The sequence below is a fragment of the Somniosus microcephalus genome, chromosome 14 (genome assembly GCF_052327205.1).
Source record: "Somniosus microcephalus isolate GS21.2 chromosome 14, FLI_Smic_1.0, whole genome shotgun sequence".
Taxonomy (NCBI): domain Eukaryota; kingdom Metazoa; phylum Chordata; class Chondrichthyes; order Squaliformes; family Somniosidae; genus Somniosus; species Somniosus microcephalus.
Genome location: NC_141000.1, coordinates 71,395,122 through 71,418,938, shown reverse-complemented (window position 1 = coordinate 71,418,938; position 23,817 = coordinate 71,395,122). Strand labels below are relative to the sequence as shown.

At 39.6% G+C, this 23,817-nt stretch overlaps 2 protein-coding genes across 6 annotated transcripts in view; both read left to right on the top strand.

The window, feature by feature from the left end:
• The window catches only part of med14 (mediator complex subunit 14), a 68,828-nt gene extending 55,509 nt beyond the window's left edge, over window positions 1-13,319 (top strand). For 2 of the 3 annotated variants that reach the window (XM_086006652.1, XM_086006651.1), the window contains exons 24-31: window positions 741-872; window positions 3,211-3,390; window positions 5,251-5,486; window positions 5,867-6,046; window positions 7,328-7,435; window positions 8,521-8,646; window positions 10,181-10,370; window positions 12,666-13,319. In XM_086006652.1, the coding sequence (XP_085862778.1) occupies window positions 741-872; window positions 3,211-3,390; window positions 5,251-5,486; window positions 5,867-6,046; window positions 7,328-7,435; window positions 8,521-8,646; window positions 10,181-10,370; window positions 12,666-12,739 (1,226 nt within the window). In that variant the 3' untranslated portion in view covers window positions 12,740-13,319. The remainder of the gene's footprint in view (window positions 1-740; window positions 873-3,210; window positions 3,391-5,250; window positions 5,487-5,866; window positions 6,047-7,327; window positions 7,436-8,520; window positions 8,647-10,180; window positions 10,371-12,665) is intronic. The other variant, XM_086006653.1, reaches the window with a different exon arrangement.
• An 8,916-nt stretch (window positions 13,320-22,235) lies between these two features.
• The window catches only part of LOC147107549 (uncharacterized protein CXorf38-like), a 44,377-nt gene continuing 42,795 nt past the window's right edge, over window positions 22,236-23,817 (top strand). Inside the window, exon 1 of one of the 3 annotated variants that reach the window (XM_086006646.1) lies at window positions 22,236-22,609. In XM_086006646.1, the coding sequence (XP_085862772.1) occupies window positions 22,406-22,609 (204 nt within the window). In that variant the 5' untranslated portion in view covers window positions 22,236-22,405. The remainder of the gene's footprint in view (window positions 22,610-23,817) is intronic. The other 2 variants (XM_086006647.1, XM_086006645.1) reach the window with 2 other exon arrangements.

Genomic DNA, 23,817 nt, shown 5'->3' with positions numbered 1-23,817 from the left:
GATTGCTGGGTCAAAATCCTGGAACTCCCTCCGTAACAGCACTGTGGGAGTACCTTCACCACACGGACTGCAGCGGTTCAAGAAGGTGGCTCACCACCACCTTCTCAAGGGCAATTAGGGATGGCAATAAATACTGGCCTTGCCAGCGACGCCCACATCCCATGAACAAATTTTTAAAAATCAATAATGATTATCAACTTGGTGTGTCGGCAGTCATAAGTATGAAATCGTCATCCTAATACATAGAACCACTGCCTCTTGTAGTCCTTGGAGCTGATTTTTACAAAAAATCTATCATTTTTCTGACTGAAATGAATCGAGGTTGGTATTTGAAACTGAAAGCAAATTAAGCATAATTGGTGGACTGTATTCTGTTCTGATTCTGTTACTATAACTTTACATTTTGATTTATGGTCATCTATTGATCGCCTTCCTCAAATACCTATTCCATAAACATTTGTAAACTTCTAGGTAGTTTTTTAAGCACACGTCGTAATGTGTTTTTTTTAAAACGAGAGTTTCTCCCCTTTAGTTTAATGTGTTGCATTTTATTTTGTTTGGGATTTTGAAGTTTTCTTTTTTTTAAAATTGCACATATAAAATTTTCAGCACTCTTTAAGTAACTGGAAATGGTGTAACCATAGTGTTTATTTAGCACATAAATGTCCCCTTAGTCACCTAAAGATAAAATGTTAAATTGTCAGCAGTGCACGAAATTCAACTAATTCTACTTTGTACAGGGAATTTACATCCAGCAAATTCCCCAAGTGGTGCCATACGAGCGCCCTCACCTGCATCATTTGTACCCTCTCCGTCTCCATCTTCCCTTGGAATTTCAATGGGACAGACACCAAACTTTGCAAGTCCACATGGTGAGTTCTTTTCTTCTTTGACTAAAATTAATTACTGCATGTTTTACCCATTTGAGGATTGTTGCCTCGATGCATCTTTCTTCATGAGTAGCATTGTTGTGTCTGTGTGTTGATAGAGACACTGAAGACAGGAGTTGGTTTCATAGGTGTTTACTAAACAAAGTCTGGAGGGGAACTAACTGATACAACACAATATACAGGCTTATATAGCCCGAGTGGCCATTACCGGCATTACAGTACACATGGGGCTCTTAAAGGCACATACACTACAATTCCTCCCTTTAGCCAACCAGTACATAATATTTTAAGTAATTATTAATTACATGTTACAAGAAAAATAATCTACACATTGCTGCAGTTAATTAATTATAAGTCAGTCTCTCTGGAGGCTTCCTGACTCGGTCCGGATAACGCCTCGGTGGTGTAGTAGTTTCTGGTGGTGTAGTAGGTTCTTTTGGCAAGGCTGATTCGGCTTGAATGCCAGTGTCGGGTTCATCGGGTTCCAGTATCACCGGATCGGAGGTAGATATGGGTATCTCTACTTCATCGTTAGGCGTATAGAGTTGTGGTGTAGGTTGTCCCTTTTCGGATGACTCTATGATTTGGTCAGCATGGCGCCTTTATTATGCTTTCTCCGATGTCCACGGTATACATCAGCGGTCCTAGTCGTGTGCAGATAGTTCCAGGCTGCCATTTCTCGGTACGGTAGTCCCGGGCCAAAACTTGTTGACCTATCTGGAAGGTTCTAGTTGGCCTTTCATTCATGCCTTGAAATTGCCGGTTCTCCATGTCCCTTCTGATGTTGGGCTTGATCAAATCCAGCCGGCATCTTAGGCTTCTATTGAAGAACATCATGGCGGGAGTTTGGTTTGTAACCATATGTGTTGCATTCCTGTATGCGAACAAGAAGTTATCCACCTTGTGCTGAAGTTTTATGTCTTCATTACCCATGGCCTTTATGGCCTTCTTGAAGGTCTGGACAAACCTTTCAGCCAATCCATTGGTGGTGGGATGGTATGGGGCGGACGTGTAGTGCTTAACCCCATTGTTTTTTTAAGAACTTCCTGAATTCTTCGGACACAGATTGCGGTCCATTATCAGAACAGATCTGTTCCGGCAGCCCATCCTCGTCGCCACTGTTGTGTCTGTGTGTTGATAGAGACACTGAAGACAGGAGTTGGTTTCATAGGTGTTTACTAAACAAAGTCTGGAGGGGAACTAACTGATACAACACAATATACAGGCTTATATAGCCTGAGTGGCCATTACCGGCATTACAGTACACATGGGGCTCTTAAAGGCACATACACTACAGCATGAGTAGCAGATGGCCTTGAATCCTTTGCAAGGTAGCATAGTGCTGTAGATCAATCTATAGCTTATTAAAAATCTCGTATTTGGCAAGCACTTCCTGTTAAGACTTTTGATCATGCTTTTGTGTCAACTTTCCCCTTTTTAAATTGGTATATCAAAATTTGCCGTTCAGTTTTGCTGTGCCAACTTTTGCTGTTGTGATTTGTTGATGAACCAATCGAATCACTAAAAATGTTTTTTCAAAAAAAACTTTGTCTACCATTTTTTTTCTTCAGTCCTACTGTCCAAAATAAGTGAAACAAAATAAAATTTAAAACAATTAAAATTACATTTTTCACAATGACATCATTACATTCATCCATTGAATTGTTTTAATACTTCTGCATTGAAGTTTATACTTGAAAGACTCAGTTTCTCCCAAAAACTTGGCCTTGGGCTTGGACTTGGTATTTTTGCCCAGAGCGGTGACTCTGTCAGCAGAACACAGTTCTTGCAGTCTGAGAATATGCTGTGCACAATGTCCTGGGATTCGTCAGAAGCATTTAAGATAGCCAAATGATAAAATGTAACCTAAGTTACGACCATTAGAATTGCAAAATAACCTAAAATTATGATCTTGCTATAATGTATATTGGCAAAATTACAACATTTTAAAGAAAAGGAATAAAACTAGAGCTAAAATAAAATTTAAAAATTAGAAGACTTTATTTTAACATACAGCAGTCACACTAAGCATTGTAAAAAGCTTCAGTTCAAAAATATTTTGCAGTATGAATACATTTTATTAGTGTTTTTATTCCAAAAAATTAATTTCCACAAGACTGGTCTTTTGTTTGTGATATTTGACATAATAATTTCTCTCTACGTTTTTCAGGAGAGTTGGACAGTGGTTAGGCATAGACGTCCTCATGACTGCATCAATACTATTTCATGAGTTGTTCGCAGAAGGCATGAATCTGGCTTTGTGAGGTTGGATGAGTGTGAGTTATAATGTGCTGATTCTCTTTTTTTATTTTTTGTTCAGGTACAATTGACCCAAGCTCACCTTATACAATGATGTCACCCAGTCAGCGTCCTGGAAACTGGCCTGGATCTCCACAGTTGCCTGGGCCACCTTTAGCACGCATTCCTGGAATGTCTCCTGCAAATCCATCCTTGCACTCACCAATCCCAGATGTATCTCACTCCCCGCGAGCTGGAACAAGTAAGTTTCAACAACTATTGTCTTATTTGCAAATGGTATTCAATTTTAGCAAAAAAAAAATCAAAGGGATTCCTTTGACCTAACTTAACTAATTGAATGGATAGAAATGCAGGTTCAATTTTCATTTTGTGCATTTGCCCCCCACCCCCTCATTTGAATTTCACAACAGTTTCCAAGAGAATGATATGTGTGCCAAATATTAATGTGTGAAGCACTGAAGAGGAAGAAGGAATATTGTTTGCACTCACTACTGCCTTTTTTCAGTAGATGAAAAACCAACCAGGACATGTTTGTCTTCTGTTTGCATTTGCTTATCGTTGAAACCTTATATCGTTCTTTATTGCAATCCCATATACGTTCATTATTAAAACACTAATGAAACCTGTGGAAAAAACAGGTTAATTGTCTCTCGGTGATGCACGTTGGCATCCTAATATCATAATGATGTAGGATTCTAAGTCTGCCCTGGTCATTAAAAAGTTGTCAGTGATTGTTGGATGAAATGTCTTCTGAGATGGGGCAGATGATGACAGTTTCCATCATGCATAAGAAAAGCTGACCTGGCCAGTTTACTTACTAAAGTTACATCTGTCAGCTGATAGTGGAATACCATTGGTAGATCTGCAGCCTCAATCATCCTCTAATCTTTCCCTTCAAATTGGAAGAGGGTAGGCAATTGGCAAGAAACTTCTGTGGTACAAAGGTAGAGATGATAAAAGAGAGAAAGACAAGAGAGGAACAGAATATGTGCCCACATGAAAAAATCTGAACCTTAGTGAGTTTTAACCTAAGATTGGAGCCCTTATGATGCAGTGTTTGGTGTGTAGACCGAGCAGTAGGCTGGGGTGCAACAGATGGAGTGAGGATGATACCTGCCCTCAGCACCCCTACTGACCAACCTAAAGCTGCAGAAGCCTAAAGGTGGGTTATTTGCCTGTCTTGGCAACAGGACGGTGGAAACAAAATACTTGAAGCCAAAGGGGATATAGGGTACTTTTATAAGTTACTAGACTTGACTGAACTAACTAGAATCTGTACAATTGTGAAGCTTAACACTGGTTGTCAGATTAGCAACCTACAATAAGACAAAAAAATGCATGAAAATGTTAATACTTCAGCTTCTTTGGATATTTATTCCACAAGATTATGTAGATCCAAAATATACTTAAAATTCAAATATGTTGCAATGTCTTGCTGCAGTGTACATGGGCAAAATGACAACCCCTTAAATAAAAGGAAATAAATAAAACTGAAATAAAATTCAGAAACATAAACCATTTTGAAGTTGCTAACTTTTTTAAAGATTCATCAATCATAGCACTAAGTATTGTCAAGTAAGTAAAGGAAAATACTTTGCAATACAAACAATTGTCACTGATTTTGACCAAATAAATTAATTTTCACAAGACTGATTTTGTAATTATGATATTTGATAGCTTCATTTCTTTCAGTATATATTGAATGCATCATTCCATGAGTGGGTTGGACAGTCTTTAGGCACAGACTCCTCCATGACTATCAGTACTATTCTACGATCATATAGCAGAAAACGTTAGTCCAGCAGGGTGAGGGCGGGAGCAAAGGAGTCTCATATTATCACCACATGCCTTCTATCTGCCATCTCTTCTTTCTCCCTAAAATGAGTAAAATGCTGCCTTTTAGTGTGAGCTGAGCATGAAATGCTGCATATCACATTTAGAAGGATGGGTGGTCAGCAGCCCTGCAATTCAAACTTACAGCTTTGTGGTTGGTGGACAAACACTACTTGGCAACTTTCAGTGCAAGGCCATTTTAGTGTAAATAGATAACTATTATTTTATGTGTGTATATATATAATATGTTGCCTTTTGTTTATTTTAGGCTCCCAAATAATGCCGACCAACATGCCCCCTCCTCGTACACTACCTCAGCGTTCATGGGCTGCATCAATACCTACCATCTTGACTCATAATGCCTTGCACATTCTACTTTGTCCATCGCCAACACCAGGTCTTGTCCCAGGACTGGCTGGTAGTTATCTGTGCTCCCCGCTAGAGCGATTCTTAGGATCGGTTATGATGAGACGACACCTACAGAGGATCATACAACAGGAACCGGTAGGAGAAATTATGATATTCCCCAATAATAACAGCAAATGCTGCAAATATACACCTGGCCCATCAGCTTTTGAAAAAGAGGGAAAATAATTCATAGTTTCGGGTATTTTTAGTTCAAATTTCCACCAGTTGCAATTTTTTCTTTTCATCAATCTAAATTTCCTTAAGGCTTTTGTAAAGTTAGGGAAATTGAGGCAGTGTATTTGCTTTGTAGAATTTTTAAAAGCTAATTTACTGTATTTATAGAACTAGTACAGAATATAATTGTAGCAATTATAATATTCAGAACATTGGATGCAGTTTCCAGAAAATGTAGTTATGATTTCTTAATGAAAAGTCTGTTTTAAATAATCTGATTATGTTGTCTGTCTGATTTTTAGTTGCAGCTTATAAACTCCAATGAACCTGGTGTGATCATGTTTAAGACTGAAGCATTAAAGTGTCGAGTAGCATTGAACCCACAGACATATCAAACTTTGCAGTTCAAAGTAACCCCTGAAACAACAGACCCATGGACACAAGAAGAACTACAAGTTTTAGAAAAGTTCTTTGAAACTAGAGTAAGTATGATACAGTGGTACAATTAATATTGTAAAATTATCTATTGCCCAACCAAAGGTCTTATTAAACAAGAAGCCTCCAGATGACAAGTTGTTATATGCATCTCAAAATATTAACGTAATGCAGGGCCTAGATAGTCTGTAGTTTAGCATCTAATAGAATTTTAAAGCTACTAGTCGAACTCCCCTTGTGTTGCTCGCAGATGGTGTGGGGTCTGCAGAGTGAATGCTGGGTGCTGGTCAGTGACTGATGCACTCTAGGGCAGTATTGCAGTTGCAGAAGGTGTGTAACAAATAGAGAAGAAATGCCAGTTTATTTCATTTTGTTGTGGTGAATTTGCTTATTGGTTAGTTGTTTCTTGGTAAATGAAGAAAGTATTTTGAAAAGCATTGTGGTGAACATCATAATTAACTCACTTGTGTAATAATGTCTAACTGATGTGAAACTATTAGTTTTAAGCAAGATAACTGTCCCTGTTTTGCTTAAATTGATGGTGTACAGGTCAAGCTGCTTTGTCACTCAAATCCACCTACAGGAAACTTTCGATTAACCGGCCACTAAATAACAGGAACGCTCTATCCACCGGCAAAATTCAGGAGTCAGTTCAGATAACTTTTTTTTAACTTTTAGTTACTTTTTTTACTCTCTTTGTTGCTGTGCAAGGGTGTAGCTGAACCTGTTGCTAAGCTACAGAGACGCTTGCAACTTGTGCCGATTTGTTTTGAAGCTGAAGCAACAGGGTTTGTTGCTTTATACGGAGCTCTGAGCTCCGTATCTTTTACTATAGCGTTCGGTTATCCGGCATTGTTGATGGACCGGCACCAGGTCGGTCCCGTCCGTGCCGGATACCAGACAGTTTCCTGTACTTTGGCCACTCATAGAATAGTGTATGCAGCTGTCCTATAGATAAGTTCACTGTGGAAGCAGGTTATGTTGAGATTCATGCCTTTTCTTTAGAAAATTGGACAAGGTTAAAAGAAGGATCCTTAAATTAAGTTTTTACTTTGCCCATCAAAATCACTCATACTATCTACTATGTACTATGTTACTATATCCATTCCTTGAAAATGTTGATTAAACAATTGGTAACTTTTTTTTGTTCCGTTTTTGTATATACCTACATAAAATACATTTTCCATACATAGTGAACTGAACAGTGAAAACATATCACAGTAAATGTAGAACCTCCTATTTATATCATTTAACAAGGTTACATTTGTTACCCTCTTAAAGCTATACAGCAATATAATTAATTGTTTACTCTTTTTTTGTTTGGTAAGGTTGCTGGTCCTCCATTTAAAGCCAATACACTAAATGCCTTTGCTAAGCTACTGGGAGCTCCCACACACATCCTTAGGGATTGTGTGCATATCATGAAACTAGAACTGGTAAGTGACATTGTATGAAGATCTGTAATGGGTTGATGAGGTTCTGATATTAACACAATACTCTGTGCTTTAAGCCTTTGAACACTGAGTTTTCTTGGGGAAAAATTATTTTATTTTTTCTGTCTATAATTTTATAAATGCAGTACTGATTATTTTGAAAGAAAGGATTTTGCAAACTGAAAGTTAAGACTGGGTGAATATGTGCTTTTAATCTTTCTCACCCTGCTCTAAATTCCCTCTAACTACTTGTGCTCCAAATGAACATAACATATATTAAAAACACATGTTAAATTGGCTTTTTCAAGACTAAACACACATACATACCATTTACTCAATGACACATGAGTTTTATTAAGTGGCATAAGTGGTGCATTTTCTTATTGGTTAGTATTTTCATGAAATACTTGACCTATACACTTTGAATAGTGCAAAATGTGAAGGAACTCATTATTAGCTATGAATAATAGTCTCCTTGAAGCATTTTTAACACTTTTGGGTAGGGCTTATGATTCCAGAAATTAAAGTTAGCTGAACAATATTCTGTTTAAAAATTGCTAGCATGGTTGTTAAGTTTAAAAATACAGAATTCGATTAGACAAGGTGCTGGAATGCGATCCCTCACTCTGCTTTTGATTCCACAAAAGGTAGCACTGTTGACTTAAGGTTTATGCTATTCATGGAAGTGCATTTCTAGATGTGGTATGCTGGTAATAATAACATTGCCTATCATCTAGTTTGGCTTAGTGTTGTGCCTCACTGCCGTACTTTTTATCAAGTTGTTTTCTCAGTCATTTCCAATATTACTACAAAGGCAACATGACTGCAATGTTGGTAAAACATATACAGTATATTGCAAAATGATCTTGGTAACATTAAGTAAGCGCTTTATAGCTTTACTGGAAATATTAGTTGCAGAAGAAAATAATTGAATACAATATGTTGCTATGTGGCAAAAATATTATCTAGAATAGGAGTTTTTACCTGCTTCAAGTAGAAAAGCATATCGGAGAACATCTAAATACCCAAAACCATTTTCATCTTCATTTAACATTTCAATAAATCACGCTTTATTTTGCTGTGAACAGTTTCCAGATCAAGCCACCCAGCTAAGGTGGAATGTGCAGTTCTGTTTGACGATTCCTCCTAGTGCTCCTCCAATAGCTCCTCCAGGAACGCCTGCAGTAGTGCTGAAATCCAAGATGCTGTTCTTTGTAAGTAGAACACCCATGTTTATTTTGCATTTCTTGCAGTCTAAGATCATGAGAATGTAACTAATAAATGAGAGACTGTTGGGATTGGTGGCACAATAATATGGATATTAAAATTCGTAGTGGTGTGTCCCTCATATTCAAGGATGAGTGTACCAACAATGGAGGGAACATAAGTTCATGATAGATGGGTGCGTTGATGATTAAGCAGGCCAACACGTGACAGACATTGTCTACCACAAGCCTCAAATATCCACGTTCCTGGAGGGGTTCTCTTGTTCATTCTTCTGCTGTTGCTGATTCATCTCTCGCTCCTTGCCTCCATACTGGCATTGTGTTGTAGCTCAAAGCCCTTCAGCATGCCATTACCGTCTGTTGGTGGCCAGGGCATGCCATTACCGTCTGTTGGTGGCCAGGGTTTCCTATGAGTCGATGATCATTTTGCTTTGCTTCAAGTGAATCTTCAGTATGTCCGTGTAATGCCTTTGTTGTCCGCCATGCTTTCTTCTACCAGCCACCAGTTCTGCATAAATCACTTGCTTCGGCAACCATACGCCATCCGTCCTAACTCATCCAGCCCAACAGAGCTGATCATTGATTATCATCAGCACGTTCCAGTACTTCATTGTTAGTGATGTTGTCCTGCCACCTAATACGAAGTAAGGTGCAAAGGTGTCTTCAGTGAAACCTTTCTAGCTGTAGAATGTGCCTTCTATAAAGTGTCACATCCAGGCAGGAGATTTGTACAGACAACGACCTTACAAACGTTCAATTTAGCGGCAGCCTTGATACTACATGCTGATTACAAATACATATGCACAGGTATAGACTGTACAGCAAAGAAACAGGCCATTTGGCCCAACTGGTCCATGCCACGTTTATGCTCCACACAAGACTACCAAAGGCAATGTTTGCTCTCTATGCAAGCCATCACTTCCTTATCAATCCTTGCATTATTAGATCGTACACTTCCAAGATGGGTGAACTCCTTGACCAGATGCAATTCAGCTTTACCAATAGTGATCGATGGTCTAACATAGAGCTTCCCAAGAGCTGGTTGATACATTACTTCAGGCTAAGAGTAACCATGTAACTGCCAGCAAAAACTGCAAATCTATTCTTCAGCAGCAAGTCCTCTTTGGAATGCGCCACAAGTGCACAGACATCAGCATACAGAAGTTCTTGTATAATTTGTTGGGAGACCTTTGTCGATACTCGCAGTCTTGATAAGATCAGACAGTTACCCCATTGTGCATACTCGTATCCTATCTCCAACCTGAAGAACCCTAGCTGTATCATTCAGCATAGCCAGTTAAGAGTGATAAGCGCATTTGTGCTTTACACCATTTGATACAGGGAACAGTTCAGAAGAATTTCATTATGAACATGGTTCAAGTTATATTGTTGAACCAAATGGAAGAAAAATTGTAATTGAATTGGTTGTTGATGTCTGTATTTGTGACACCAAAGTTTAAAAGTTTTTTCCTCTCCTATCTTTTTCTCTCTGCCCTTCACCCCACCCTCAACCTGCCAAAAGCTGCAACTCACTCAGCGACTAACAGTTCCACAGGAACCGATCAGCATAATTGTGCCAATTGTCTATGATATGGCAACAGGGGCAACACAGCAAGCTGATATTCCAAGACCACAGAACACATCAGGAGCAGCTGCCTCGATGGTCAGCAATATCTTGAGGAGGTTTTCAGAGGTGCACCAGCCACCACAGGGTAAGCCAAAAAAGTCAAAATTCACAGGATGTCTTATCTATCATAATTTAATAATTATTTATTACAATGTGCTGAAAACATAAAAAGGCCATGATAAGTTTAACGATGTGCTCAGTTGTTTTTGTGTGCATTGAATGAATGGACAATGACTGTAGGAACAGTGCAAAGATTTTTGGTTTAGAAATTTAGATTTTATATGTATCTAATATCTAAGTAGCTTCTCTTCGAGATACTAACCTTTCACCTCTTGGGGACCTGGATGTGAGTCCATTCCAGACTGATGAGATAAAAGTCATCCTCTGCTAGCTGTTCTAGTCCTATGTGAAATAACTTTGTTCAATTCCTGGTGGGCATGACCACACAGCACATATTGCCCCTAATTTAGCACTAATTGGCAATCAAATGGTAGTCTCACTAGGAGAGGCCACAGGATGACTGGTATGAGAAATGGGGAAAAAATGTTACACTGATGTAGTAGAGAGTGCCTTTGTGAAGTTTAGATGCGACACCTGACCTGGGAGTGTTTGCTGACACTGGTTCACTGATTTGGAAAATGTCCCATCCAGTAGCACTTAATGTATCTTTCAAAATGCAGTACACACTAACTAATACGTAGTTGGTTTTAAATTTGACCCACAATCAAATTCACTAAATTCTATTTCCTAGATCACCACCAGGCAGGTTTTGTAATTGAATATGTTTGATACTGTATTGTGCAGATAAGATGCTTCAAAAAGAACATTTTACCAAATGCAATAACAGACTGCTTGTTTTTAAGTTTTTCTAGAACGGAAATGTTTATTCTAGTTTACTTAAGTAGGTGATTTCTTCATTTATATTGAAGTTTAGCTTACTTATTAAACTATATATAAGACAATATAAACTAAATGGTACAATTTTAAAGGGGGTGCAGGAACAGAAAGACCTGGGGGTTCACATTCACAAAACTTTTGAAGGTGGCAGGACAAATTAATAAAGGTTGTTAAAAAAGCATACAGGATCCTGGGCTTTATAAATAGAGGTATAGAGTACAAAAGCAAATAAGTTATGCTAAGCCTATATAAATCACTGGTTAGGCCTCAGCTGGATTATTGTGTCCAATTCTGTGCACCACACGATAGGAAGGATGTGAAGGCCTCTGAGAGGGTGCAGCGGAGATTTACTAGAATGGTACCAGGGATGAGGGACTTCAGTTATGTGGAGAGATTACAAAAGATGGGATTGTTCCCTTTAGAGCAGAGAAGGTTAAAGGGAGATTTAATAAAGGTATTGAAAATTATGACAGGCTTTGATAGAGTAAATAAGGACAAACTGTTTCCACTGGCAAGAGGGCCGATAACCAGAGGATACAGATTTAAGATAAGTGGCAAAAGAACCAGGGGACCGATGAGAATTCTTTTTACTCAGCAAGTTGCTATGATCTGGAATGCACTACCTGAAAGGGTGGTAGAAGCAGATTCAATAGTAATTTACAAAAGAGAATGGGATATATACTTGAAACAGAACAATTTGCAGGGCTATGGAGAAAGAGCAGGGGAGTGGGATTAATTGGATAGCTGTCACAAAGATCCGGCACAGGCATGATGGGCTGAATGGCCTCCTTCTGTGCTGTAAGATTCTATGATTCTTGGATGTCTATAATGGGGAATGTTGTGACTGCAGATCATCCATAATGTGCCTATAATCTATATATTTAAACTGTCAATATGTTGTACATTTTGCCTCTCCATATGTTGTAGGTAAGTGACTGCTTTGATGTATAGTTACTGTGAGCTAACAATAAAGAACTTGAGTTAATACCAAAAACAATCGGCTGTATATCGTCCTATGTCAATTTTTCATTTATCACCAGATCACCCTTCTAATTTATCCAGTGATAAAAAGAATGCATGTCACTCATTAATTGGGTCACTATGTGATCTGTTTGAGCTGGAAGGGATCACCCATCCCCAAACACACAACTCCGCCAAAGGCTGGTGAAATTAGAAAGCGGAATACAGATGAGGGAGAGGGGCATTCAGATTTGAGTCTCCGATTGGAGTCCTGCTCTATTGATTCATTTTTCTGGGCCGCCCACTTTCTGTTTTCAGTTTTTGTTCCAGTTTGTATAATAAATAAAATCTTCTTGTCCTTGCTCATAGTGCAGTAACTATAGCCAGCACGTTGAAGAGCATATTTCATCCAACAAAACAACAAATTATCAAAAATAACCTTATTGTCAACTATTCTGTTGTACTTCTTCACTTACCTCACTCTTTTGTACATTTTCTAATTTTAACAATGTTTCTTTTTCAGGTGACTGCACAATCTATGCAGCAGTGAGGGAACTGATGGCAAACCTAACACTGACCCCTGGGAGTCGACAGTAATGCACTACAATCTGCCTTTGGGGTTCTCTGAGTGGAGAAAAAAGGATTGAGTACAACATAATTAGGTGGACAGTGTGTGATGCAAAACAGAATTAAGGATTCTCAGAATCATGCTCCAACATGACTTAAGAGCATGATATAATTTATTCTTCAGGGATGCACTTCTTCCATCAAAAGATACCTTCATTACTTTGTTTACCTGCTGTTATATAGTGTATTTTATAAACTGCATTTCAAGGAAAATATAAATCCAGAAAGATTCCTGTTTGGTTGAGTTAGATTTAACCATAGTTATATCAGCGAGGAGAAGATCATTAGGTTATGGCAATGCCAAGAATTTTTTTTTTTTTTTTTTAGAGAACACAAATGTGTCAATTTTCATATGTTCTGGCATAATAGCTTGAGTTTTATTTGTTCTCAAACTTATTTGTTACATTGATGGTTGTTGTAATGTAAAATGTGAAACTTTAAAGTAATGGAGCTGTATTTTATTATGACTGCTTTAAATCTTTACAGAAAATTTGAGTCCTTTGGTCACATTGGCTCAAACAATATTTAATAAACAAGCAGATAAAAGCACCATCTCATGTAACATCTTATTCTATAACTTTGATGATATTGTGTACAGTTATGTACTGCGGCAAAATTTTGGTTGTGTATTACACTAGATTCCCCCCCCCCCCCCCCCGTCTCTCCCCCCTCATTGTCTTGTCTGAACTGTTCCAAGTAATCAGGTAAGTATATTTTATCCTTTTTAATCTTTTTATTAATACTTTATTGTTTAACAGCATTTTTTGTCAGATACAACTTCAAAACAGTTACTTTATTTTGGTGGAGTGATATTATTCGGAAGGCTTGCGCATCAACACAGTTTTGTTTGTGTTTTACTTTTAAAGTCATACTTTGGTTGTTCAGTGATTGAATTTAAAATGAATTATTGAAGTTATTTTAAATACCTGTTTCATATTGTCTCCCATATATAACTCAGAATTCCCTTGTGTTCATTCATGTATGCATTCTGGACCCGATCCACTATATCTGTCTCCCTTTTCCAGCCCTTCTCGTATACTGCTCTCCTTTCTCTTCGCCCCCCAACCCCCTCACTTCGCCCTTCTGCCTTTCATCTTCCCCTTTGTGTTTTGCTTCCATCCCCCCTAAACCCCAAACTATTCCTACTTCAACCCACCACTAGTCCTCCGACTACCTTCTCTCTCCCTGCAAACCCATCGCTACCTTCTATGTCTCTCTCGGTGCACTCTGATGGGCCCATTGTGGCACCCCTATCTTGAGCAGCAAGCTCAATTGCCCAGTCCTCCATTCTCAATGTCCTTTCTTCCCTCCTTCCCCCCCACCCCCTCCTCACCGCGCACTTGTTGGGGTTATCATCACCAAGACATGTAGAAATGGAAGCATGAAAACCTGGAAGTGTTGCAGGTCCAGCCGTCCTGGTGCCTGAGAAAAGAAAAAAAGTAGATCCACACCAAGCCTGTGTTGCTGGAGGATCACTATCCCAAGTACCAATCTGTCCTGCCCCACCCCCACTCCCCAAGAAATACCAGCGCACCTATCACACATCGTCGGCACTTCATTCTGAGGAGAAAATGGGGGCTATTGTCCATGTTCTTTGTAATTTGTTTTTGGGTGCACGGGCCCTTTAATTGGCTGCGCAGTCCATTCAAATTTTGCGAATGCGCGGTTTTTACAATGCAAAAGCCGGTGAGCAGCCTGCGTGGGATCTCACAGACACTGCGCAGCCATGCAGCTTCGAGGGAACATTGGCAATTGTTAAGGTCTCAAGGTATTAAAGTCAATGGAAAGCCCAGAGGGCTACTTAATGAAAAATAAGGTGCTGTACCTCATGCTTATGCTGAGCTTCATTGGAACTGTAGAATGCCAAAGACAGAGTTGGACAGAAAATTGAAGTGGCAAGCAGCAGGGAGCTTGGGGTTGCACTTACAAAGAGAAGGAGCTGTTAGGCAAAATAGTCACCTATCCTACATTTGGTCTTCCCGGTGTAGCGGAGACCGCACAGTGAGCGATAAATCCAGTATACTAGTTTTGAAGAAGTACATGTAAATTGCTGTCTCACCTAGAAGGAGTGTTTCATAGAACAGAATAGAATCATAGAATGGTTACAACGCGGAAGAAAGCCATTTGGCCCATCGAGCCCGTGTTGGCTCTCTGCAAGAGAACTTCAGCTAGTCCCACTCCCCCGCCCTTTCCCCGTAGCCCTGCAAATTTCTTTCTTTCAGATACTTCTCCAACTCCCTTTTTGAAAGCCGTGATTGAATCTGCCTCCACCACCCTTTCAAACAGTGCATTCCAGATCTTAACCACTCGCTATGTAAAAAAGCTTTTTCTTGCGTCGCCTTTGGTTCTTTTGCCAATCACCTTAAATCTGTGCCCTCTGGGTCTCGACCCTTCTGCCAATGGGAACAGTTTCCCTCTATCTACTTTGTCCAGACCCCTCATGATTTTGGAGCCCTGGACAGTGGTGTGAATAGACAGATGTTGCATCTCCTGTGCTTGCACAGAAAGGTGACAAGAAGAGCAGGTGGTGGAAGAATGAACCAGGGTGTCATTGAGGAACCTGACCCTTTAGAAAGAGGGGTGGGGAAGGGAAAGGAAGGGAATATCTGTTTGGTAGAGGGATTAAGTTCGAAGTGGCAGAAGATGATATGTCAAATGCAGAGGATGGTGTTGAGTAAAGAGGGACTCTATCATAGTTGTGGTGGGAGCAGGGGGGTTGGTGGCAGAAGCATGGGAAGTGGGATGGGTCTTGTCTACTTCAGTGGAGGGAAATCCTCAGCTGATTTAAAAAAAAAAAAAAAGAATTTCCATCAATTTATGTGGAACACAAGGAGCCAGAAAAGGGGCTGTGAAGATGTTGAATATATTGTTTACATCCTGAATGGAAATTAAAATCCTTGTGAAGAATATGATTAGAGCTTGTTAAAGGAAAATATCTTTAAATGGATTGTTTCATCATCCATAATCTTTAATTAAATGGCTATTTGGGAAGTGATTTCATTGTGTACTTTCCCCTTCCCAAAAAAATTGCTTCAATAAATCTTGCATATATTATTGTCCTTGATGAACAGAGAAAATATATTGATATCAAGAATTTCCAAGGAAATCTTGTATAATTTAGGGAACAATTGGTTCTATTCTAAAACTAGTTTTTAGATCATCTTCAGATCAAAACTTGTACATGATACTAATTTTTTTCCCCCCGAAGCGCAGCAAATAACCTGTGTTTCATTTGCCATACTCCACCAATATACCATAATTTTAATTAATGCTTGTTGGTTCCGGCCTTGGCAGTAGGTTCTAAATTTGAATAGGTGCTAATGTTAATGCGGAAGCTATTCTTCGATGTCGATGCTTTTATTTGAATTTCATTTTTTACATCACTTTTAAAAGTATCCATATTTATTTGTATGGCTATTCCTTTGGGTGTACCACAATTTTAAAATAAACACTTCAGCGTTGGTTTAACTTTCTAGCTTATTATTTGTGCAATTGTTAGAATTATGAGTATTATCTGAATGATTGATTTGAGCAAGAGGGAGTAATCAAAACCAATTTGAAGAGACATGCTAGTAGAGAGGTGTTATTAAATATAAGACAAAAAACACCATAATTTATAGCATTGGATTTTGGTCACTTCAGTGTTCTTTGACGTCATATTTTTCAAACAATGGTGAAATGGATGAAATGTTCTGACTTTGTTTTAGAAAAAGCCATAAACCCAATTTTATTAATTTGGTGTATTGTGAACATTTTTAAATCCTCTTATTTGAGGCATCTTTGAGAGGGAGGAGAAAGAGGAAAGATAGATAATGGTCATTTGAACACTCATTTCATTCCCTCTTCCTTATTTTAAAAGTACGTATTGAATTTCCGAAGCAAAGGGGCAGGTAGGTGATTAGAGCTGGAATAAGTGTGATGAGCGATTCCAAATTTTCTTTCCCTCCCTCCTCTTGTGGAAGTGATTCACCTTCCTGTAGGTGAGAAGCTTCACCATCTTTTAAATACATTTCATATCTACTGGCATTATTGGAACTGGATTCCTTTTTTGAATTCGTTTTTTTGGTTAATTTTGGTCAAAGTTCTCATTACCAGAAAAAGCACAGCACAGCGCAAATGCAGAGTAAAGCTCTCTAGTCTATCTCGACCAATGTGCCTTAATCTCAGTTGGTGAATAGCTGCTGCTACAATTTTGGCTTTTTCCCAATGCTTCATTGTCACCGCTAGACTACAGTTTCCAAGAGCAAACTAAGACCCTTTATGAAACAAAATCTGTACTGTTATTTTCTGCCATCTATGGGTTAGTGTGTGTAAATTAAGGTACAATTTCTTAATGGAGAATACATCGGAGGCAACATCCTTGTAAATCCATAATTGAGAGGGTGCAACTGTCAGGAAAGATTAAGCAGGCTGGGGCTGTTTTCTCAGGAAAAGAGGAGACCTGAAGGTTTTGAAAATTATGCAGGGATTTGATGAGATGGATGTGGAAAAACTGCTTCCACTTGCAGGTGAGTCCATAACAAGGGGGCAACCATCAACAGATCAAATAAAGAATTTAGGAAGAATTTCTTTACACAGAGTGTGGTGACAATGTGGAACTCGTTGCCACGTGGAGTGGTTGAAGCAGATAACATTGATGCATTTAAGGGGGAAGCTTGATGCATATGTGAGGGAGAAGGGAATATGGGGGCAAGATAGGAAGAAGTAATTAGAGTGGGAGAAGGCTTGTGTTGAAGTATGAACACCTGCATAGACCAGTTGAGCCAAATGGTGCTGTTGATTCTATGTAAAAAAAAAAAAAAACTAGGATGCTCACCAGATTCTTCCAGCATCTCAAAAGGCTGAAAACTAACATGCTGGTAGACTTTGTGTAAAGGCTAAACTACTTATTCAGATTTATTTATAGATAAATGAATATTTAGAAGCAAAAATGATTACCAAAGTACTAATGCAATGTAACTAAACCTACACATGTATGAATTTTCTGACTTTGTTTTAAAAACAAAGATACAAATCCAAAATTTTTGAAATTCTATTTTATCATTTCTCAAACAAATCATTCTTAAAGTCTGAGTATAGTTGACAATTTATTCACAAATTCTGGTCAATTTTGTGTGGTGGAGCAAGATTCTATTAGGAATTGGGTTGAGACTGCCTCAATTCATTTCACAAAGACTGCTAAGGAAATAGCTGCCTTCTGCTACAAAACTCCCTCTAACTTGGCAGAGCTCAGAAATGATCACAGGAAGGGGGTTTTAACAGTGACTCAACATCCTTTCACTCCTTGGCACAACACACTGGAACACAAAGAGCCATCAGACGTTCTCAGTGAAGATATTCAGTTAGTGTACAATTATCTTGTCTGTTTCTTATTTCTTAAATAACCAGTTAACCTGTTTTGGGGATAATTATTAGCCAGGACATGAGGGACACTCCCCTGCTCCTCTTCATATAGTGCCATGGGATATTTCATGTCCACCCGAACAAACAAATGAAGCCTTGGTTTAACATCTCATCTGAAAGATGATGCCTCCAACAATGCAGTACTCCATCTGTACTGTACTGAAGTCTAGATTATGTGCTCAAGTCCTGTAGTTGGCTTCAAGATATGCCCTTCTGATTCAGATGCAAGAGCATTACCATGGAGCCAAGCTGGCAATGGAAAGAAGAAATGGATAGAAAACTGGTTGGCAGACATGTAATTGTGTTGGCAATGGTGTACCCCAGGTGTCCGTGCTGGGTCCACTGTTGTTCTCATTATCTTATAGATGACTTAGACTTGGGTACACAGAACACAATTTCAACATTTGCTGCTGACAAAAAGTAGGGGGGTTTGTAAACAGTGAGGAGGATTGTTAGAGATTCAGCAAGTCATAGATGGGTTAGTGGAGTGGCCAGACAGGTGCCAGATGCAATTTAATTTGGATAAGTCTAAGTTAATACATTTAGGCAGGAAAAAAATGAATGGGAGTATATGCTCAATGCAATAATGCTGAAGCATGTGGATGAACAGAAAGACCCAAGTGTCACACAGTCCCTAAAACTGCAAATGCAGTTGGATAAAGCCGTAACATGACCAACAATATTTTGGGTTTTATAAATTGGAGCATGGAGTACTGATAGGAATGTGAATTTATACAAAACATTGGTATGGTACATTATAAGGTTCACCAAGATGATGTCAATGATGGGAAACTATAATTATGACAGACTTTGAATACTTGCGACTATTTCCACTGGGGCAGAGAAAGCTAAGAGGAGATTTAATACAAGTTTTTTTATAATTAAAAGTTTTGAAGAATCGGGAAAGAAATTTCCTGTGGTTGAGTAAATAACGAGCTCACCAAGAGAATGAGGAGAGGTGTTAGGAGAAATTTCTTTCCCAAAAGCGTTATTTCAGTATGGAATGCTTTGCCACATGGAGTGGTTGAGACAGAGACCAAAGCATCTTTTAATGAAAATTGAGGAAAGACGGGACTATGGTGAGAATACTTCTCTAGTGTAGAGGTGGCCTCCTTCTGTGCTGTAAATTTTTATGATTCTAGTTCTCAAATGTACCAATACCGGCCAAGGCTATGACTCCTGACCCATTGTGACATAGAAACATAGAAGATAGGAGCAGGAGTAGGCCATTCGGCCCCTCGAGCCTGCTCCGCCATTCAATGAGATCATGACTGATCATCCAAATTCAGAACCCTGTCCCTGCCTTCTCCCCATATCCCTTGATCCCTTTAGCCTTAAGAAATATATCCAACTCCTTCTTGAATATATTTAATGAACTGGCCTCCACTGCCCTCTGTGGCAGAGAATTCCACAGGTTCACCACTCTCTGGGTGAAGAAATTCCTCATCTCAGTCCTAAATGGCTTACTCCTTATCCTTAGACTATGACCCCTAGTTCTGGACTCCCCGGCCATCGGGAACATCCTTCCTGCATCTAGTCTGTCCAGGCCTGACAGAATTTTATAGGTTTCGATGAGATCCCCTCTCAATCTTCTAAACTCCAGTGAGTACAAGCCCAATCGACTCAACCCTCCCTGTCCTTGATTTCCTGTCCTTATCCCCTAAGTTTTCATTCACCAGTACAGGTTGCAGCAGTCCTTGGATGGCTTTTCTCTGCTTGGACACGCTATCCACCTCCAAACTGCTTGCCATCTTGCAGTGCCCTGGCTTTTAAAAAGTTACAAATTCAGTAAACAGTTAATGAATAAATGTGAGCGACAGTGATCAAGAAAGGGAAAATCGAATGAGAGTAAACTAGCGATACACAAAAACAGACTAAAAGCTTCTATAGGTATGTAAAAAGGTAAAGATCAGTGAAAGTAAATGTGGGTCCCTTACAGGCTGAGACAGGAGAAATTATAATGGGGAATAAGGAAATGGCTGAGACAGTAAACAAATACTTTGTGTCTGTCTTCATGGAAGAAGACGCAAATAGTGGAGAACCAAGGCTCTTGCGAGAATGAGGAACTGAAAGAAACTAGTATTAGTAAAAAAAATAGTACTGGAGAAATTAATGGGAGTGAAAGCCAATAAATCCCCATGACCTGATGGCCTGCCTCCTAGGATTTTGAAAGAGGTGGCTATAGAGATAGTGGATGCATTGGTTGTCATTTCCCAAAATTCCATAGATTCTAGAATGGTTCCTGCAGATTGGAAGGTAACAAATGTAACCCCACTATTTAAGAAGGGAGGGAGAGAAAACGGAACTACAGACCAGTTAGCCTGACATCAGTAGTAGGGAAAATGCTAGAATCTATTATTAAGGATGTAATAACAGGGCACTTAGAAAATAATAATAGCATTGGGTAGAGTCAACACGGATTTATGAAAGGGAAATCTTGTTTGACAAATCTGTTAACAGTTTTTTGAGGTTGTAACTAGCAGACTAGACGAGCGGGAACCAGTGGATGTGGTGTATTTGGATTTTCAGAAGGCATTCGATAAGGTGCCACACAAAAGGTTATTAAAACAAAATTAGTGCTCATGGGATTAGGGGTAATATACTAGCATGGATTGAGGATTGGTTAATGGACAGAAAACAGAGAGTAGGAATACACGGGTCATTTTCGGGTTGGCAGGCTGTAACTAGTGGGGTACCGCAAGGATCAGTGCTTGGGCCTCAGCTATTCACAATCTACATCAATGATTTGGATGAGGGGACCAAATATAATATATCCAAGTTTGCTGATGATACAAAGCAGGGTAGGAATGTAAGTTGTGAGGACGATGTAAAGAGGCTTCAAGGGGATATAGATAAGCTAAGTGGGCAAGAACATGGCAAATGGAATATAATGTGGAGAAATGTGAGGTCATTCACTTTGGTAGAAAAAATAGAAAAGCAGAGTATTTCTTAAATGCTGAGAGATTGGGATATGTTGGTGTTCAGAGAGACCTGGGTGTCCTTGTACACAAATCACTGAAAGTTAACATGCAGGTACAGCAAGCAATTAGGAACGCAAATGGTATGTTGGCCTTTATTACAAGAGGATTTGAGTACAAGAGTAAAGATGTCTTACTGCAATTATATAGGGCCCTGGTGAGACCATACCTGGAGCATTATGTACAGTTTTGGTCTCCTTACCTAAAGAAGGATATACTTGCCATAGAGGGAGTGCAACGAAGGTTCACCAGACTGGTTCCTGAATAGGGGGATTGTCCTATGAGGAGAGATAGTCAAAAGGCCTATATTCTCGAGAGTTTAGAAGAATGAGAGGTGATCTCATTGAAACATACAAAATTCTTACAGGGCTTGACAGGGTAGATACAGGGAGGATGTTTCCCTTGGCTGGGGAGTCTAGAACGAGGGGTCACAGTCTCAGAATAAGGGGTTGGCTATTTGGGACCGAGATGAGAAATGTCTTCATTCAGAGGGTGGTGAATCTTTGGAATTCACCACCCCAGAGGGCTGTGGAGGTTCAGTCTTTGAGTGTATTCAAGACAGAGAGTGATATATTTTTGGATATTAAGGGAATCAAGGGATATGGGGATAATGCAGTTGAGGTAGTAGATCAGCCATGATCTTAATGAATGGCGGAGCAGGCTTGAGGGGCCAAATGGCCTACCCTGCTCTTATTTATTATATACAAATAGCAGAAAGAATGAATGTAAAATATTGCACAAAAAGTAAAGAAAGGATAGACGGTGATGACATTGAGGTAAAGTATGTGACCGTCATACCAAAGGAGGAAAAAACGAGGAAAGAATTAAAGGGAAAATGTAGTCCCAACTTACACGAAGGGAGCCACGATTCTGATTTTAATGTGTGACTGAGATTTAGGAATATTTTTGTAGACTTGCGTCTCGCTGCGGGACCTGGTGATTTTTTGTTTTCAAAACAGCTTAAAGGTTTGTATGCTGCCCCGCGTTTCAAACAGCGTGTGTTTCGAGCCGTGTCCAGTAAATCCAGAGTTCAGTTATCACTGCTGCACACAATGTTACTTCCGCAGTGGCTGTGAAACACGTCCCGCACTAGCTACAAGGCTGCGCGCGCAGCAGTGTCGGACGCGCGCCCCGGCCGGGGCAGGATTCCAAGGCCGAGACAAATTAAAGCCAAGTAGTCGAGCGAGTGCCTTTACAACCAGTCAACTGCGCACAGTTTGAAAGTGTTGCAACACGATTAATTTTGTTTGAAACAATGCAATCGGAGCTGAGTATTCGTCTCAATGACGAAGGATACAAAAACTGGATTAAAGCGGGCTTCTGTCTGCAGAAAATTCGAGACTGCCTACTGGGCTTCGTCTACGCAGAAATTGAAAAGTTCCACCGATCCCTTCTTCGCACCAACTCGTTTCTGCGGCAAGGGATCTGCAAGAACTTTTGCAAACCCCAAGGAACAAAGGTGAGTAAATAGGAATCGGGATTATATACAATACCTTTGCAATAACAGCAATTCCATAAGGAAACAACGGCAAACAGAAGTGGAGGAAGCAGGGATGGAACTATGGAGTGTCTCATTTGTTACCCTAAGTACTATCCTTTAAAAGTGAAAGCGTCACTCGTCACCTTTAATTGCCTTTAAAGTATTTTCATTACTCACAAGGATACCGTTTGATGCTTGTTTATATACTGTATTGAAATAATTCCCAGTGCTTTGCCATTCCTGAGTTCAGAGAATTGGAGAGATTAATGGTAACCTACTGTATCTGTTGTCACGTGCTGTCTGGAAAACAAGGTTAGGTTGCTGGTGAGTGAGAATATACCTCAGATTGTAGGGACAAAGCAGCGCTACTCTGTGTGTGTTATATGTATCAAGGGTAGATAGCCTGTCACAAAGTTGCATTTTTACAAAATGGTGAGGTGCAGCCGTGACGCGGTGGGTAGCACTCTCGCCTCTGAGTCAGAAAGTTGTAGGTTCAAGTCCCACTACAGAGACCTGAGCATAAAAATCCAGGCCAACACTCCAGTGCAGTACTGAGGGAGTGCTGCACTGTCGGAGGTGCCGTCTTTCGGATGAGATATTAAACTCTCTTGGGTGGACCTAAAAGATTTCATGGCACTATTTTGAAGAAGAGCAGCAGGGGAGTGTTCCCTGGTGTCCTGACCAATATTTATCCCTCAATCAACATCATTTAAAAAAAAAAAAAAATTATCTGGTCATTTTCACATTGCTGTTTGTGGGAGCTTGCTGTGCGCAAATTGGCTGCCGTGTTTCCTATATTACAACAGTGACTGCATTTCAAAAATACTTTATTGGCTGTAAAGCGCTTTGGGATGTCCTGAGGTCGTGAAAGGCGTGATATAAATACAAGTCTTTTTTAAAAGTCAACAAACTGAAGTTGAATTATGGAAACACAGCATCTAGAGTCAAGTTTACCTTCTTCAGCAGTAGCCAAAATGTACGCACAAATGGACACAGAAGGAATTCCATAGGTCCTGGCAAATATGAGGAGAGACATGTCCTCCTGGTCAAAGAGAGGATAGGGAGATGACATGAGAGAGTACAAAGTGTGTGTATGAGGTTCAGTGGCAGGATGAAGTTGACTTGTAGACAAGGTGGATGGAGTCAACTTGGAGCATTGCCAAACCAATGTTCTGGTTTGCGGACAG